The sequence below is a fragment of the Akanthomyces muscarius genome, chromosome 4, assembly GCF_028009165.1.
Source record: "Akanthomyces muscarius strain Ve6 chromosome 4, whole genome shotgun sequence".
In the NCBI taxonomy this organism is placed as follows: Eukaryota; Fungi; Ascomycota; class Sordariomycetes; order Hypocreales; family Cordycipitaceae; genus Akanthomyces; species Akanthomyces muscarius.
Window position 1 is genome coordinate 2,356,225 of NC_079244.1, and position 17,276 is coordinate 2,373,500.

General features: G+C 53.3%; 7 protein-coding genes across 7 annotated transcripts; 1 reads left to right on the plus strand and 6 right to left on the minus strand.

The window, feature by feature from the left end:
- Positions 1-624: 624 nt before the first annotated feature.
- On the minus strand, positions 625-3,447 carry LMH87_011452 (uncharacterized protein; the record flags this gene model as incomplete). The annotated part of the gene is made up of 4 exons (XM_056200596.1): positions 625-843; positions 908-2,806; positions 2,865-3,265; positions 3,405-3,447. 4 exons carry the CDS (start codon positions 3,445-3,447, stop codon positions 625-627), a joined length of 2,562 nt encoding a protein of 853 aa, XP_056052429.1.
- A 1,658-nt stretch (positions 3,448-5,105) lies between these two features.
- Positions 5,106-6,575, minus strand: LMH87_011453 (uncharacterized protein; the record flags this gene model as incomplete). The annotated part of the gene is made up of 3 exons (XM_056200597.1): positions 5,106-6,122; positions 6,182-6,393; positions 6,452-6,575. 3 exons carry the CDS (start codon positions 6,573-6,575, stop codon positions 5,106-5,108), a joined length of 1,353 nt encoding a protein of 450 aa, XP_056052430.1.
- Positions 6,576-8,430: 1,855 nt separating this feature from the next.
- Positions 8,431-9,575, minus strand: LMH87_011454 (uncharacterized protein; the record flags this gene model as incomplete). The annotated part of the gene is made up of 2 exons (XM_056200598.1): positions 8,431-9,033; positions 9,090-9,575. 2 exons carry the CDS (start codon positions 9,573-9,575, stop codon positions 8,431-8,433), a joined length of 1,089 nt encoding a protein of 362 aa, XP_056052431.1.
- A 2,070-nt stretch (positions 9,576-11,645) lies between these two features.
- LMH87_011455 (uncharacterized protein) lies at positions 11,646-12,271 on the plus strand (the record flags this gene model as incomplete). The annotated part of the gene is made up of 3 exons (XM_056200599.1): positions 11,646-11,810; positions 11,865-11,978; positions 12,038-12,271. 3 exons carry the CDS (start codon positions 11,646-11,648, stop codon positions 12,269-12,271), a joined length of 513 nt encoding a protein of 170 aa, XP_056052432.1.
- Positions 12,272-14,114: 1,843 nt separating this feature from the next.
- On the minus strand, positions 14,115-14,477 carry LMH87_011456 (uncharacterized protein; the record flags this gene model as incomplete). The annotated part of the gene is made up of 1 exon (XM_056200600.1): positions 14,115-14,477. One exon carries the CDS (start codon positions 14,475-14,477, stop codon positions 14,115-14,117), a length of 363 nt encoding a protein of 120 aa, XP_056052433.1.
- Positions 14,478-14,739: 262 nt separating this feature from the next.
- On the minus strand, positions 14,740-15,594 carry LMH87_011457 (uncharacterized protein; the record flags this gene model as incomplete). Its single annotated transcript, XM_056200601.1, has 1 exon — positions 14,740-15,594. The coding sequence occupies one exon, from the start codon at positions 15,592-15,594 to the stop codon at positions 14,740-14,742; it is 855 nt and encodes a 284-aa protein (XP_056052434.1).
- Positions 15,595-15,736: 142 nt separating this feature from the next.
- Positions 15,737-16,982, minus strand: LMH87_011458 (uncharacterized protein; the record flags this gene model as incomplete). The annotated part of the gene is made up of 3 exons (XM_056200602.1): positions 15,737-16,081; positions 16,136-16,338; positions 16,388-16,982. The coding sequence occupies 3 exons, from the start codon at positions 16,980-16,982 to the stop codon at positions 15,737-15,739; spliced, it is 1,143 nt and encodes a 380-aa protein (XP_056052435.1).
- Between the last annotated feature and the right edge of the window lie 294 nt (positions 16,983-17,276).

Genomic DNA, 17,276 nt, shown 5'->3' on the forward strand with positions numbered 1-17,276 from the left:
TGTGAAGTAAACTAGCTATAGGCTCCGCCAGACAGTCCTATCCCATAATAGTCGGTACAAGAGGGTGTGCACCTAAAAACAAATAACACTAGCTGATAAAACAAACTTTCCAAAAGCTGTCTTGGTATCTTCTCTCGTAAAATCAAATACTCGACCCAGCAAAAAACGCCCTGTGATTGTCTTCTCTTCTCACGACGGAGAAGAGGGCTAGGCTTCAAACGAAGGCGCCAAAACTTTTGAAAGCTCTCCAGAAAAACGCCTTAATTCCAAAATAATACTCCTTTTCGTATATTTGTCGTTACATAAAAATTTGTGTCGTGGTATCTTTACAACTTCTCGTATTCAGTAGGTTGGTTCAGCCCAGTGCCTCAGCCACTGCTGCTTGCAGCCCTTCAAGCAGGGCAGCCTCGGCAGCATTTTCTGCTTCTTGTTGGGCTTCCTGTGAGAGAGGCTCTTCTGGCTTGGGTGTCTCTTTCGGTGCCAACACGGGAGTGCCTTGCACGGTTTGCGGTGTGTGTTGCAGCACAGGAGTATGAGGTTGTGATGTATGCGCAGGCGCTGGGGAGGCGGTCGCGCTCGGAGTGTGAGTGGTGGAATGTTGCGCAGATGTAGTCGTCGGCAGAGCTATTGGGTGAGGAGGTGGCACGGCAGGCTGGATTGGTGGAGGCTGAGCCATTGGTTTTGGCTGTTGTGGTTGCTGCTGGTGTTGCGGGTGTGGCTGCTGGTGCTGTTGGTGCTGTTGGTGCTGAGGCTGAGGCACTTGCTGATGAACAACTGGCTGTGGGCGTTGCTGGGCTTGCTGAGACTGGGGTCGGGGAACATGAGGAGGAAGCTGCGCCTGGCCTTGTGGTCGGGGAGGATTCTGTTGGGACATGGCCTGAAGGGTCTGTTGTGTCGTAGAGTGTACCCCCTGTCGGGCTTGCGCTTGTGCTATCGTTGCGGCCACGGTTCTGGGGATATTCGCCATGCTAGCGGTTGCTCGGCCCTGGGCAGCTTGAGCAGCACTGGCGGCTTGTGCAGGAGTGACAACACCGGAACCGACACCAGCAGCCCCGGTTCGTCCTTGAGGCAAATGTTGCAGACCGCCTGCGAGGGTCATGATCCCTTGGAGTTTCGCCTGATCTTCTTCCGAATTCATCCTTGCCCGCTCCTCGGCCTCTTTTCGGGCAGCCTGGGTGGGGGCTCTGGTCTTGAGCTCGCCTGTGACAGCCTGCAGGTAGTATGGCATCTCCGAATTGGTCTTCAGGAAGAAGAGCTTTAAATTACGTGCCTTGTCTTTGAGCTGCACCTGCGTCCGATCTTTGAGTATATCTGAAATGGTACCACTTTGTCCAAAAAGCGTAAGGATTTGACTCCAATGCGGTCCTTTGACCATGTCAAGACCGGCCATGAGCGCCTTCTCTTCTTCCTGCGTCCAGGGGCGGCGAGTGGAATGAAGCCCTTCCCGTCTCGTATGTGCGGATGATTTGGAGAGTGCAGCTTGGCGCGCCTTATCATATAGCATGGCGCTTGGACATGTCTGGTTCGGAGGTAGATTCTCACCAGATGCAGGTTGTTGTGGTGGCTGTTCCGGGGTGGGTTGTGGTTGCGAGAAAGAGTAATAATGATGCTGCCCGTTTTGTTGTTGCAGGTGACTGAGGAAAGGAAGTTGAGAAGCCATGCTCTCCGTTGTGCTAGTGGGAACAGTTGGCTGGTACGGCACTGGTGATAATCCGTTGAGAGTCGTCTTGACATAATTGGACGTGCTTTCCGCAACCAAAGCCTCGAGCTCTTTGTAGTCAGTCATGAGATCAATCTTTCCTGTGGCAGGGGTAGTTCCGCTGGCAGCGGTCGTAACCGGCTTGTCTGTGCCGTTTGCGCCATTTGCGCCATTTGCGCCATTTGCATCGATTGCGCCATCCGTACCGTTCATGGCGGTCGTGCCGTTTGTACCATTCGTCGGGTTGCTGTCATCAGGAGCATCAATGACGATTGAAGGGGTAGCTTCGACTTCTGTTAGGCCTGCCAGAGCGTCTTGCACGAGCCCAGAAGCGGTCTTCTCGAAGAATGAAGATAGATCGTCGAGATCTAGATCCGCGCTACCACCAAGATCTCCAAATGTAACCGACTCCGCGGAATCAACTTCCAAGTGCATGTGGACTCCATAAACGCTGCCAATATCGGACAGGGCTGCCAATCGTGTCTTGACGTATGCGGCGAAAGTCCATAACAATTCGTCGGCAGGATACTTTTTGATCAGCGATTCTGAATCAATCGCTTCTTTCGTCTCGGCTATCAGCTCGTTTTTGCGTTTAGTTGCCAAGGCAATAAAAGCCTGGTCGGCGTTGTGGAGGTCGTCTCCCGGATGTTGGGCTTTCAGTTTGTCTCCTAGCCCTTGCGTGAGAGCCCGCGTTATCAATTGCTCGACTTGTTGTTCCTCAGTCTTGTTTATCAGCTGCTGAATGCAGTTTTGCGTCTTTATTCCAAGGTACAGGTCGGCAGGACCGATGGGCAGATCGGAGACCTGGCAGTTGAATATCGTAAGGAGTTTCGAATCGGCTATGGAGTAAGATGCAGCGCTCGCTTGGATGAGCCAAATGCACAACTTGGCCAGGTTAGCCATCTCGAGTAGCGTGCCGGCATTACTGTCCACGTTAATGTCTTCCGCAGACAGCGTATCATTGCTCGTGAAGAGCTTCCATACGCTCTCTAATGAGTCTTGAAGATGGCGAAAGGTCCGTCCGTGATCTGAGTATGCATCTCGTATCGCTCGGATGCCTTCATCGATGGGTTGGTGTTGTATGAGAGAGTATAAGATGGTAAAGGACTTGTTCCCCGATTAGCATGCATGCGCCGCTTCTTTTGTTCAAACTGGGAGTACAAACCAAATTGCCTAATGTATGGGTCTGAACGGTGCGCACGTATTTAAGAGGGTCGGAAAAGAATGTTGGCGGGGGGGTGACGCTTTCTAGCAACGCAGCAACGTCGATGTCCATCGGGTCACCGATATTGTCGTCCACCGGCGCATCAAATTGTCCCACAAGGTCGTCGACATTGGATAGGGCGTTCTGGACGAGAAGCGCCAGTCCATCCTCCAGAGAATGGTCGTCCTCGGGCTGTTGTTGCGCGGTCTGGGCTTCCTCTGTTTTCGTCCGCTTGGCGTTGGATTCCTGATGTGATTCGCCCTCCTGCTCATGCGGTCGTTTCGTATTCGTAAATTCGGGCGGCAGAGTAAAGTCGAGGCCCTCGAGGCCCATCAGGTCGTGCTCCTGTTTGATGCCTGCACCTGCAAGGGTTCGTTAGCAATTCATCGGCCCCAGAGTTGCCCGTCGCACGCAATTGTCCCCAGTGACCGAGCTCGGCACCCTCGATACGACCGAAAAAAATCATGGGAATGCTCGCAGAGGAGCGCATCGCCAACGTACCAAGTGCGCCGCCGTGGGCTTCAGGCTGCGCAGGCTCAGCCATGGTTGCGGGATGGAGAGCGCGCGCGCATGCGAAGATGCGAGCGCAAGACAAGCAAAGCGAGGCAATTCAACTGCAATTTCGATAGGAAATTGGTAGCATAAATTTGGCCTCGCCAATGAAGCGAAAGCGCGCCTGCCTCTGGCCGTTGTTATTTTTCCTTCTGTATCGTCGTACCGGCGATCGAATGCGGGCAGTCGCGGAGAAAATTTGCTGAGTCAGTCGTCACCGCTGCCCTTATTTCTTGCCCCAAAACTTTCGCCACTGGTGATACACAATGTGCACAGAGGCGAGGGGCCGAAAATTAATATTAAGCAGCAAGAATTCAAAATTGTCGCGCCTGGCCAAAAACAATGCTTGGTTCTTGGGCAAATGGGAAAAGTTGCCGTCAACTCGTTTGCGACTTTTTGGTGGGCTGGGTGGGCGAGTGGCTTCTTATCGAACTGATACGACCTCGTCTTATCGTTATCAACTTTTTTTTTTATCCTACGGCATTCACTCTCTGCGCGACCGAGAAGAAGCCTCCCTCCTCCTCCACGGCAGCGCAAAAATTTCAGCTGGCCAAACATCTCCAACCACCCCGTTGGATTTTTAGCGCATTACATAACCCACTTTCCGGATTTGGGGGAGCACCAACGTCTAATTGAAATGCCACGTAGTTATCGAAGCGCCACTACATCTAGGTACCTCTCCGTAATAGCCCATATCATGCTCGGCAGCTGCCCCTTTATGAGTGAATATAGCACACCGGACAGCTGCCTGCCCCGAGCGCGAGTGGACAATGAGACCCCATAGCGCCCACCAGCTCCCTGCCCCTTCACGAGTGAACAATGAGACCCGAAATACGTACGCGACACTACACTGGACTTTCAGCCAATCATACAGCATATTTGACCACCAAGCCTCAGCACCAAGCCAGTACCTATTTTGCTTATACCTATCCACCAGTTATAGTAAGGCCAGCAGGAGCAACACGGGCAAATACAGGCAACACAGGTAACTGAAATAATAGAAGCAACAGAACCAACAATAGCAACAGAACCAACGGAAGTAAGAAAGCGATAGAAGTAACAGAAGTAAAAGAAGTGAGATGAAGTAATAGAAGTGACAGAAGCAATAGAAGTAATGGAAGCAGCCGAGGCAACTGGGTTGGCAGAGGCGGCAGGAGCGTACTGCTGTGGCATAAAGTGTTGGCCTGAAACGCCTTTGACGCCTTCTTCCAGCGCCTTCTTCAACAGCAAAAGTACGAAAAAGAACCCAATTACAACCTATTCAATGCAGCAATTTCAGCATGAAGAGCTGACTGGCCGGACTTCGACGCGGCCCTAGTATATGCGGTTGTCTGTGCTCATCCCAATTATCTTCTTCGTCATTGCCGTCGCCGCCGTCGCCGCCGTCGCCGGACTTGTGCACGCCATGTTCAACAATTCCAGACACGCGACTTTGACACACTTGCCTCCCGAGTAATTTGCAGTATCACAGTCATGCGCTGAAATGCAGTCTATTGTGGTAAGTATGCGTTTGTTTCGTCACTTGACAGTACTAATACTAAAGATATGTAGTATACAATCGAGAACGAGCTTGTGGGACCCGTGTCCCGTCTCAAAGTCTCAAAAATGTATATAGAATAATTACAAAACAAGAATAAAGCACCGGGACTACTACAATGCCACCGCAGCGAACAAGATGACAGCCGCAATACTGGATCCGAGAACAGTTATTTGCATGTCCTTGGAAGCGGCATTCTTGCCCTTGCCCTTGTCCTGGCCCTTGTCCTGACCCTTGCCGTCGTTTTTGCTATCATCCTGGCCACCCCCGCCCCCGCCGGTAGTCTGAGGCTGGCTGTCGGAAGTAGCGCTTGGCACAGCCGTAAAAGTCCCAGCCATGGTCTCTCCGAGAGTGGGAAGACGGACGTTCCCTTCAATCGCCCACCAGCCTCCGTTTGTGGATGTAGGGCATGCAGGCGTAGTCAGTGTCTTGGGGTCAACGTCGGACTTGTGCACACCGCTAGGCGTGATGGTTGCCCACTTGCTCTTGAGGTTGTTGAAGTCGGGGCTAACAGGGGTAGGTGTGCCCTGGCGGGTAAACCCTCCTTCAACAGCAGTGTTGGAGGTGTCGCCACCAGATGGGCCGTAACTGATGAGACCGTAGTGGTTCTCTTCCTCGATCCACTCGTAAATGATGGAGCCGCTCCAGTCGTGGATCATGTCCTTGCCAAAGACAGCATCCTGGTCGGCAAACAGGCGAGGGCCGGGTGTGTTGCAGCCAGTTTCAGAGAAGAATATGGGAACGGGATAGTCCTTGGCGTATTCCTCCAGCTTGTCGTACGTTGATGTGTTGTAGTCAGCGGGATCACACCACGAGTACGAGTTGAGGGCAAAAAAGTCGACAATATCGGCAGAGTCGCCGCCGCAAGCCAGGTAGTTCTGGAGCATGGGGCGAAGCTCAACAATGTCGGCAGCAGAGTACCCAATCGGGATCTTGCGATAGTTCTTCTTGTCGCGATAAGCCTTCATGTCGCGAGCAGCGGCCTTGATAAAGGGAGCGGCGATCGAGTCCTCCTTCTTGGCGATGTTCTCGTTGCCGACAAAGAATCCAAGGACGTTGTCGTAGTTGTGGAAAGTATCCATGACAGCCGCATAAGAATCGTACTGCGTCTGATTCCAGTGCAGGTCGGTCTGGGGGAAGAGTTAGCACGTCACGTCGTCCTCGGGCATTTTGGGGAGGCAAGACTTACGGAAATGACGTATGTGCCAAACGTGTCGAGATCAATGAGAAGGTAGATCCCGGCATCGTCAAAAGCCTTCATACAGCCATCGTGGTTGGCGGAGGCGTCGACGTGGTAGACACGAATGCTGTTGACGCCAAGCTCCTTCATGAGACTGGCGTCTCGCTGGCACTGCTCAGTGTCGATGAGAGGATCTTGGGGGCGAAGCTGGTACGCAACACCTGGGCAAGCATTAGCGACGAGACGGACCTTTGCATTGACCTGCAAAGTCAGACGAACCCTTGAGAAAGAACTGAGAGCCATCCTTCTTGAAGAATTTGTTTCCAAGAACTTCAATTGCGTCGAGCGCAGAGACGGCGGAAGCCAGGCCCGACAGGGCGAGGCTGAGAGAAGAAATGCGCATCACAAGCTGTAGTGCAGGGCCAATGTAGCAAGGCAAAAATCTGGTGATGATGAAGACCAAGTCGGGTTTCGCGGAAACGCAAGGGTGAGAAACGGTGATCGTCGGTGGTAGCGAGCGTTGGCCGGGGCGAGGCAGTCGCAATGTGGATATGCACAGGCGAGCGAAGCCAAGGCAGCCGAGATTGTGCAAAAGGGCGATTCAAGAAATGCAAATGCACGAATTCGACCACAAAAGAGAAGCAACGGCACAATAGAGCGCCTCAGAGGAAGGTGACGACGGCAGACTGGTGCGACAAGCTAATGTCGGGCTGCCTCTACTTTTAATAGCGTCGAGTGGGATCTGACAGGGCTCCGCGAAAGCCTGCTTTGCCTGCCAGCTCGCCCACCAACAGCGCCAGTTCAACACGACCAGGGCCACAGTAAAAACCGCAATAGATAGCCACGGCGGCCAATGTCCTGGCAAGGCTAGGATTTTCCCCATCCTCGGGATGGTGGGTACACGCATTGCATGCATGGACATGAAGACGGAACACGAGAAAACCATGGTCGCCACGGTCCACCGGTCGGGCCTAAGCAGGCCGCTAGCAGTGGGAGATGCGCCACGACCAGGGGAGGCTAGGGAAGGACGGCACAGAGGGCAAAAGGGTGCGGACGTTGCCTTGGTAATACTGGGTATGAGGAGGGAAACGAGGCTGCCCGCGTATCTGTTTTGCCTCTTGTATTTCGCCACTGCCCTATTGGCTTGGCATCTGCCGGGTGAGCAGAGAAAGCAGCGACCTAAATACGAAGTAGATACTGCCAACGCGCTTTACCATCTACTGCATGCAGAATTCCCATTAGAAAGTCGAGACAAAACCAGCCGAGAAGGAAAACTCTTTACTGGTACGACGGACGACTAACTAAAAGCAACGGCGTGGCGGGCCCGATGACGGCATGCAGGTACCAGCGTCACTGGCGCCGGGTAAGGTGTCGCACTAGCAGCGTTACGGACCACGAGGGGAGGCTGCAATTGGGTGACGGTCCTGTCCTACACTCTTTATTCGATACTGTCGTCGAACCATATTGCTCTTTTTGCGACGCAGCAACATTCAGTAAGTTAGCGCCGATGTTCCACGACTGTCGATCCGTGTGTTGTCGCAGATTCACCCGACAGACGTAAGAGAGCGACTCCCATCCCTCGTGTCGCAAAAAACATAAACAAGCTGGCAAATTTGCCAAGACTGGCCACTCTATCTGGAGCGCATGCAATCTCCCCTGTACTCCCGTCTTTCCCCCACGCTCTTTGCTATGGCCAGTCCAGCGTCGACGCCAATTCCAAGCCGTACTTTTAACAACACCTATGAGCGCACTCTTGGCTCTTTAAAAATCGTTGAAAACTAAAATAAGCGAATGGGAAGACGCCATTGGCATCTCCTCAGAGATACGTAGCTCGGGCTGGTACTGCAATCTGAATTTCGACGGTTGACGCCTCCAGCCATGTTGCCCTATGACAAGGATCTTTCTGGCTGGGTCCGGAGAATTGTCTCCGCAAGAGGAGCTCCGTGTCTGGGTTCAGATGAGAACCGACGATCACCTTTGTTTTGTCTTTGTTTGTTGAATTGCTATTTCCACGAGTCTGATTTGTTAGCAAGATGCAGAAGCGACTTTTGCGCATAGCACTTTACCAACGGGCAGCCATGTTCATTCCTACAAGACGGCACAGCTTATAGCTTCCCAGAGAGTACTCTTCATGACATTTCTAGTTTACAATTACAGAGCAGTGAATATATAACATAGCAGCGCTTATACCTCGCCAATCTCCTCCGTCTATGGATGTTCCAACGCCAGCATCAGAACAAGTCCCAGTCCGCTTTGCATTATCTCTGCTTCTTGTCCTCGGTAGAGCCGTTTCTCCCGATATAGGTCCGCATCCCCCGGTCCACGCCCGAAATCTTTCTCGCCAGCACCTGCACGCCCGCGGGCAGCACCGAGTACCAGTCGACCCAGCGCGCGTACAGCGGCATGCCCGTCGTCGCGCCTTTGCCCTGGTCAATTGCCGCCACAATCTCCTTGGCGACCTCGACGGGCTCGACGACGGGCGCAATGAAGCTGCTGGGCGTCTGCACTCCGTAAAACAGCGGCGTGCTCAGCTGGCCGGGCGTGATGAGCACAGTCTTGATCTCCGGGTGCGACTCGCGCAGCTCGGCGGCCACAGACCGGTGCATGGCCGACAGACCAGCCTTGGCCGCGGCGTAGTCGCTGAGCTGTGCAGCGCCCAGGTGGCCAATGACGGACGAGATGTTGACAACGGTGCCGCCGTTGCCGCTGCGGATGATGGCGGGCAGAAACGCCTTGAGGCAGTAAAAGGGGCCAAGAAGGTTCGTCGACAGGCTGCGGTCGATTTCGTCAACGGAGAGGTCGAGGAGCGATTTACCAACTACAATGGCGGCATTGTTGATGAGCACCGTAGGCGTTCCGAGCTATTCCCGAGCATGTGAGTAGGTGTGCAAAGTCACATCACGTAGATTATCCTTACCTCTTCCTCAATCTTGAGCGCCGTCGCTGCAACTTGCTTGTAGTCGCTCACATCGCACTTGTACGCGGTAACGCCGCGAGCCTCGCCATTTTCCATGTCATTGACGTCGAGAACAGCCACCGTGGCGCCGCGCATGCCGTAGACCTCGGCCACCAACATGCCCAGACCGCTGGCGCCGCCGGTGATGACAATGACCTCCTCGCCGAGATCGACTTGGCGCGGGACACCGTGAGCAATGCGCCGGTTCACCGCCGATGCCACCCACAGTAGCGACACGAAAGCCGCCCACGCAAACGCCGCCAGCATCGTCGGCGCGTCCCAAAGCATGGCGCGCGCCCGCAAGCACAGCGGTACCAGCGCAGTGACAAACGGGTGAAACACGGTCACGCTGAGCACCCGAACCAGCATGTCGACCGATAGAGGCGCAAACCATGAGTCGCGCTGCGGCGGCTGTGGGAAGTTCCCGCCGGTCGAGTACGACGCCATCGCACAAAACTCGGAATCTATTCGTTCGAAGTGGAAGGGAGAAGGCTGTGCTCTGGACAGCGCTTTTGCGTTTTGCTCGTATATTCGTGATGGAAAAGACTCGCTATGCTTAGTATGGAAAAGTAAATAAAGTAATTGAGACGATGCAATCAGAAGAATCGCGAAGATGGCTGGTAGTTTTTCGTGACAGCTTGCAGCCCACTTGAGCTTGAAACCTCCTTCTGACATGTGCTTTGGCCCTGGATGGGTTGGCCCCTCGCTAGCGTGCACCAGACAGCCCCTGGCGAGCCCGGCGGCTTCTTGTTAGCGGCAACCGTTGTCACAGCACAGCTGCACCAGCAAACACTTGCTCTCTTCACAAAGCCACCTGTTGAGCGTCTTCGTAATGAAAAACGCCGCATCGAGTGCAGAATCTCCCAAATCCTGGGACACGAATGGCCTATGAGTAAACAACACCGCAACCCGACGGCTTTCGACGCGCCTTAAGATCAAAACGACAGCGTCGCAGTCAAGGTTAAAGTCCGTTCCGTCGGTTCTTCACCACGAGAGCCCACATCAGAATGACGCCGCTTTTTGACAGCAACACGGAGATTCAGGGCGCTCACGAGGGACGGCAAAGTGACCCTCCTATCTCATTCTTGAAAACTTTCAAAGGAATTCGACGGCCAACTTATTGCTTCTGGATTGGGCACCGCACGTGTTGCCGCCTTGGTGGGCACTTCCCGCCGTCCATATCGCACAGACTGCGGAATCTTGTATGCCCGGCTCTTCATAGTCAGATGCCAACAGCCGCGACCAGGTGCTGGTATAGTCAATCTCAATCTCATTGGGATGAAGACAGGATATACACACATTGGCTCTATCGACAGATATCTATAAAGATGTGCACGCCTGCCGCAGGACCACTAGACTGTAACAAACTGAGTGATTCGCCTACGGTCTCAGCACTGCCGAGGCAGGCCAGCTGCAGGCTCGAAGCCGAGTACAGTGCTTCTTTGGCTAAAAAGATTCATTTCAAAGGGGATTGGCAATGGCATAGAGTGGCATAGAGTGGTGAGTTAGAGCTCAAGGCCTGAGGCAGGATCACTTTCACATGACACAGCACCGTAAATGCGCAGAGAAATGGCCTGCGACGGCTTCAGAACTTGCCGCACAACAGTCCTAGTGTTTTCTACAGAAGCTCTTACGTTGCATTATTGCGTAGGACCGCCGAGGGTACCATGCCACTCTCGGCAACCAGGCTGAAGGTGGATAAAGCACCCATCCGCAGGCTTCACTCACGACCTATACTTGGGTGACTTGTTTCGAAATCTGCGAGATGTTTGTTACCAGCTTCGGTGTGGTCTTTCTGAAGTATGTATTGCGCAGCGTGAGTTGTTGCGGGCATGGCTCAAATTATGCCGGCACATGAAGCTCGAATGAGCAGACGTCGGCAACAAAATCATGTGCAGACTGGCATTTGTTCGTCAGATCGTATGGGTATTCCCGCCGAATTCCGTAGACCCGTCAGTAGGGCTCCGCATTCCATTGACTCGGGAATCGGCTGTCGCTCGCACGTGGCAGTCCGCGGCCAACTGACCAACAAGCAAGCACCCATCGGGCACGTCTCCGCTGGGAGACACGGAAATACCCCGAATGCAACCTCGACGGTAGAAAATCAGACGGTAGCCCACCTTTGGCCAGATATGAGAAACTACTGGCGGCGAGATAACTTTCTCATGAGGTGATTTCATACGATGCCCTCAGCTTTCAAACTTTCTCTTGCTTCTTTGCTTCTGTAGAACCCTGAGGGTGGTCCATCGTGGTAGATTTCTTCGTTGCGCTCCGGAACTAACTGCATCACAAAAGCTATTTTCGGAAGGTGAGATCTTGTAGTCATACGTAATATGGTAGTGAGGTCGTATAGCCTATCTCATCATTTTCTATGTATCTTTACAGAGATTGAGGTTCGTAGGGCCCGTAGACAACTATAAATACCCCCAGCTTGAGACGTAAGATGCAACTCTCAACATCACGAACCAAACTCGTCACAAACGATCCTCATACTCATACTCTTTTGACCATTTTACAATGCGTTTCACTACCCCTCTGTCTGCCATCACTCTCATGGTGGCCAGTGTCAAGGCGGCTGAGAACCCCATCATTGGCCTCGTCGACCGGATTACATCCATCTCCCAAGACTTTGACAACGTCCTCGAAGATCCCAACCCTGTGAGAATTATAGAAACACTGCCGGTAAGCATAAAACCGCTCAGTGATGACCGCGCGACATGCTTACCGTGACTGCAGCATCTAGCCTATGACGGAGCCAACTTGGTTGCGACCATTGTCTCGGACGTTACGGGCTGGAAGAATCCGCTCGACAATGACGATCAGCTCAAGACGTGTGCCACTCTCAAAAAGGTACGCTAAACGCCGATTTATATTTTAGCGACCGACTAACATGGCAAACTTTGGCAAAGTTTGCAACTACGGAGGAGAAGCTCTTGACAGCCATTCTCAATGATGTAGTCAAGGTCGCCACTCTCCCACTTCCTATCGGAGGGCTAATTGGTCTGGTTGCGTCGGCTCTCAAGGAGGCTGTTGATGGGATCTTTGGGTTTTCTGTGAAAATCGCGCCGGTGTGCAGCGACGCTGCGAACAAGGATAAGGCCGCTCTCACCGACCTTATCGCCAACATCAAGACGGCGATCTAGTGGAGCTATGGGAGGGAAGGCAGTATGGAACCTGACTCGACCCTTCTTGACGAGATCTTCGAAGCTGGCTTGCCCAATCTGCTTTTTTTCTACAGCTTCGAGATAGGCTATATCAGTAGCACAAGTTATAACTACAACTACGAAACCATGGATTCTACTCTGAATACAGAAATTTGTCCTCGTATCGCTGATTTCGTAGAATAACACTCTATTTCATTATGGAGATTGTTGCGTGGTTTGATACGCTTGCGCTGCAGATGATCCTGGTAGGCGTAGCTTTGCTTCTTTTTGCGCCGATGGGAGTAAATCTATGAAACAGAACGCCACTGCCAACGCTGTTTCTGCCTCTGCGTCCTGGGTAGCAGACGCTGGTCTGGCATTCGAAGCTTTTGCTTGTGACGTAATCTTCGGCTCGTTCTCGGTCAAAGAAAATCAATTGTCTGTTGGTGCAATGGTAGCATGGCCTCGCGTTGAGACAAGTACTGCCCCGGGTCTGGTTGGTGACGGCGCTCTCTGTTAAATTGAGTTGTGCGTCTTTCGATGCTCTACCGTTCTCCATCGGCTTCGCTGTAAGCTTTTGTGTATGGTGATAGTGGTCTCGAGTCGTTTGCTCTCTTGATTCCTGGTGTAAATGCCGAGGAAGTTCTATTGCCCGGGTGCGGGAGAGCCTGCAGGTACGGTTGCAAGAGCGAAACTGGTCTCTGTGGCAACGCACGCATTATTTAAAAACAAAAACTCAATGAAGAACACACTGGGCATTTCTATCATCCGAGGGGCTACCCGAGGTATCTGAAGTTCTGCTCCGTTTGCTGCTGCAGAGTCAGCGAGTGTAGCTGCGGTGGCAAGTGCCAGCTGCCGACCGTAAACTCATCGCTCCAACTCCGAAGCACATACCAACGCAATCCCTAGAATCCCTGAAGCCCTCTTGATATCAAATCGCGGTTAATTCTAGCCACTGCGAAGATTGTGAACATGGCTTCGTCTTCGATTTCGTTATTAAAGGACCTAGCGGAAGCGTTCGCTAGTCTTCGCCATCACATAGAATCAATCCATGAAGCACCTAACACCACGCTGGTCATGATCCGGCAGCTTTGCGAGCTTGTGGAAAATTTATTTGAGAAGTTAGGGGCTCAAGTGCGGCAAAACGAGCTCTCTCTCCGGCTCGCAGAACGCGAAAGGCGAAAGGCAAACATATCCGCACACACTAAGCAGAATGATAGTATTAAGACAGAAACCTACAACATGGAGGCGGAATCCTACGAACTGATCCCCGAATTTAAGAGACTCACAGCAATCAAGGATGAGACCCTTGCAAGAATTGACGGATTGAAGACTGAAACTGGCGAGATCGTGTTGTTCAGCAGAGACTAGGCCAGGGCGGGGACAACAAAGGCACTGAAGGAGCATCTGTTTTACGGCTATACACGCCATCAAGAATCTTGATGAAATAACCTTGATATAAATTCATGCTTCCAGATTGTTCCAAAGGCGCTAGTGCTCATCGAAAACGGGTGGTTGCAGACTTGGAGGAATGAAAGGCATTGCATCAAAGGTTTTTTGTGGATATCAAGTCACAATCCTCTTTCATACACACTCCTGGAATTCTAGGGACATTGTTAGGGAAAGAATATTATTCAAAATACACAGTGATTCACATCTGAGTCAGCTCCTCGGGGTCGCGCCGAGTATATCAGAAGATGATGCGCAAGTGGCATACATCAAACGGTCCTATAGGGCGAACTGAGGCCAGATAAGGTCGACTTAGTCAACGATACCAGCCGTCTCTCCGATCTCCATCTCTCTCATTCTCTTTGATATGAGAATTTTACGCACAAACGAAAAGTCAACCTAGATATCCATCCCTGGCTATGGCGTCTGCAATATCAAGGGAACAGACACTTGCCTCTTCCGCACCATTTCCCTCTTCCTCGCTCTTCTGTCCGATCCGCGTGCGCAATCCCGCCAGAATATAGCGGGCGCGTGATATCAAAGCATCCGTCACCTTCTTTTCCGACTCGCACGGTTGGCAGAGGTGCGTGGTGCTGATTGAGTGCAGCGGGTGAAAGGAAAAGTGGCCGCACGGCGCCGCCTTCTCGCCCTTGAGGTCGGCCTCGGTCTCGCGGCGGTGCTGCGCGTCGCAGAAGCCCATGCAGGGGCCCGTAATAAAGTGGTGGCAGGCGTAGACGAGGCGCCTGTAATGGCACATGTTCGCTGGGCGGTGAATATGTTGTGATGTTGATGGTTGATGGGACCCGAGGTCCGAGTAAAGGCGTCAATTAACGAACAAAAAGTTTATGCAGTGCACAAGACCTCATTGCCTAGCGAAGCGGGGACTCGGAGGGCAGATTAAGGTATTTATAGACAGTCACAGCAGTGCATAATGTATTGAAAGTCCACAGTCGTCAAAGAAGATTGCATTGGTATACCTCGGCCTTTGCGGCGCATCTCCATATGCGGACAAAGGAGGTCTAGTCGCTCAAAAGGCCAGATTCAATCACTTCGTCAAAGGTCCTAGCCCATGCAATCGTCTTGTTTTCCTCCACATGAGGCACCTCAAAGCCCAGCCTTGTCAACGTCCTCAACAATGAGCTTTCGCCGCCTTCGTCATCCACCATCACGACGCCGCGGTGCGCTTCCACCAAGCACTCCAAATCAGTCGTCGAGTCGCCAAAGTAGACCACCTTCGACGCTTGCAGCAGCTGGAGCATGGCGCGTAATTTATCCGGCGCACAGACGAGCAGCTCATCGTCCAGCGCAGCCGGTCCGCAGATGGTGCCGTCCGCCTCGCGCGTGCTGTTTGCAATCACGGCGTCGTCCTCGCGCAGCATGTCGCCGACGGCACCGCGGATAAAGTCCGCTGACCAGTTGACCGAGACCACGCCCACCGGCCAGCCCCTTTCCCGTGCGGCCTGGACAATGTTGCCGAAGCCTGGCCGCAGCTTGACATTGCCGTTTTGCACCGCTTCCTCGCCGAGGCGACGCATGGCCGCGGGCCCGAGGTCCTTGAAGAGTGCCGCCTCGCCGACACGCCGCAGCGACGCCTCTTCTACATCTTTGAATCCGCCGAGGAACAGTTTTTCCTGCGCAATGGCGGTTCGTTCTGCCTCTTTCGGGGTGAATTGCGCCCTGTACGCGTCGTAGTCGGCAAGGTATGTCTGGACGAGTGCGTCCCACGCGGGTTGGAGATTGGCCCCACGGCTAAGCTTCTGGGCGGCGATGCCGGCGCTGGCGAGGCTGCTAATGGTGTCCTTGGTCGTTATTGTGCCGTCAAAGTCAAAAATGAGATGCATCTTGAGCAGAGTCCGGAATTTTGTGCGCACCATGCTGCAGATGTAGGTGGCAAATGGGGCGGCGGCAACGACTTTACTGCCGCAATAATGATATCACAGATTTGTCATACTGGTGCGGAAAAAAATATATTGAGGACAACCCTGTCCAGACGCCATACTCCGATTGTGCAATTTTCTAAGCAAGAACAACATCCTCCATCTCATCGGGCTCGTCATCATCGCCATCGTCCACAGTATCGGCGGCGGCCGCTCTGGCTTCGTTGCCTCCCTTGTCTCTGTAGGCCTCGCTGAGGCAGTAGTGGTTGGCAAAGGGTCCAGACTTGTTGAGCACGGCCACCTCGTCGAGATTCTCGCGCAGCCACGACTCGGGCTGCTGCGTGCGCTGGCGGAGCGCCTTCATAGACCAATACTGATACTGGCGGAAACAGTCGAAAATAAGATCGAGAAGCTGGTTCTTGGCGATACGAGCGGCCTTGAAGTGCTCGCCCTTTTTCGGCTTGACGAGAGAGGGCGTGTTTTTCTGCAACAGTCAGATGTGGACACCATGAAGGAGACAAAGGGGGAAAATGCGTACAATAAAGCCGCCAGCCCAGCCAACGGCGCCAGCAGTGCCAGGGTTGACGATGGACGACGCCGTGTTTCTGCTGATGATCTGAAGCTTGGCTTTCGAGTGTTCGGCTTGGAAAAGCTGCTGTCCAAGGTATCTCTCCTCTTCACCCGTGTTGCGCGGCTCTACACGAACATCATAATGAATCTTGCCGAAAACCTTGGTTTTTTCTGCCGTTGGTCAGTGGCGGTATTGAGGTATCATGTAAGGAGCACTCACTCGGGATCGCCTTGCGAAAGTACGGCTGGAAGCGACTTTTGCGGTCATACGTGTTTCGCTGCGGACCACCGCCGCCGCTGCTGGAGGCGGCGGCGGCGGCAGCGGCGGCCTCCTTCTGCCTCAGTATATGCGCGGGAATGCCCGCGTTGAGCTGGTCCTGGCGCTCCTTGTTCTTGGCTTTGTAGCTGGGCAGGTCTTCCTCGGTGAAGATGAAATGGTTCTTGACGTCGCGGTCGAGAACATCGAGGTCATACTCGCGCGGAATGGTGTGATGCTCGTCGCAGCCGGCGTCTAAAAGCATGCGCAGCCTGGTGGTTTCGGGTCCAGCGTTGCCTTCAGCGTCCGCCAGGCCGGGTTCGTTCCATGTGCGCAGCGTGCCAATCTGAACTTCGTCGTCGTCGTCGAGGCGGTCGGTGAGCTTCTGCCAGGCCTCCCACATGTAGCGGGGGATGCGTGCGAGGTAGAGCGTCTCAAACGTGCTGGCGTGGTTCTTGTCGTAGAACTCGAGGTCGCCCGCATCCTCGAAGAGGTCCTCCTCGTCGATGGGAGCCGGCATCGCCTCGGGATCAGGCTTGACAAATCCAGTGTCCGCCATTTTTCAGATGGAAATGGGGACGCGGGTCGGATCTGGATGCGCGTTGGGGGCGCAATGTGGCGATGCGCGCGATGAAGCGTGATGGTGATGGAAAGATGGCGAGGTTGCGAGTGACGCTGCTCAAGTGGTCGAGTGGACCCACAGTAACACAGGCAGACATCGGTTGGTACCGACTCTGCCATCCGTCTGGGCGCATGGTGGATTCAGCAATACTGGCTGTGTTGTTTTTTGTTGTATTGGTGTTAGTCGTATTTAACCATTTATCAGTTCCCGAGCTTTTTTCTCCAAATTCTG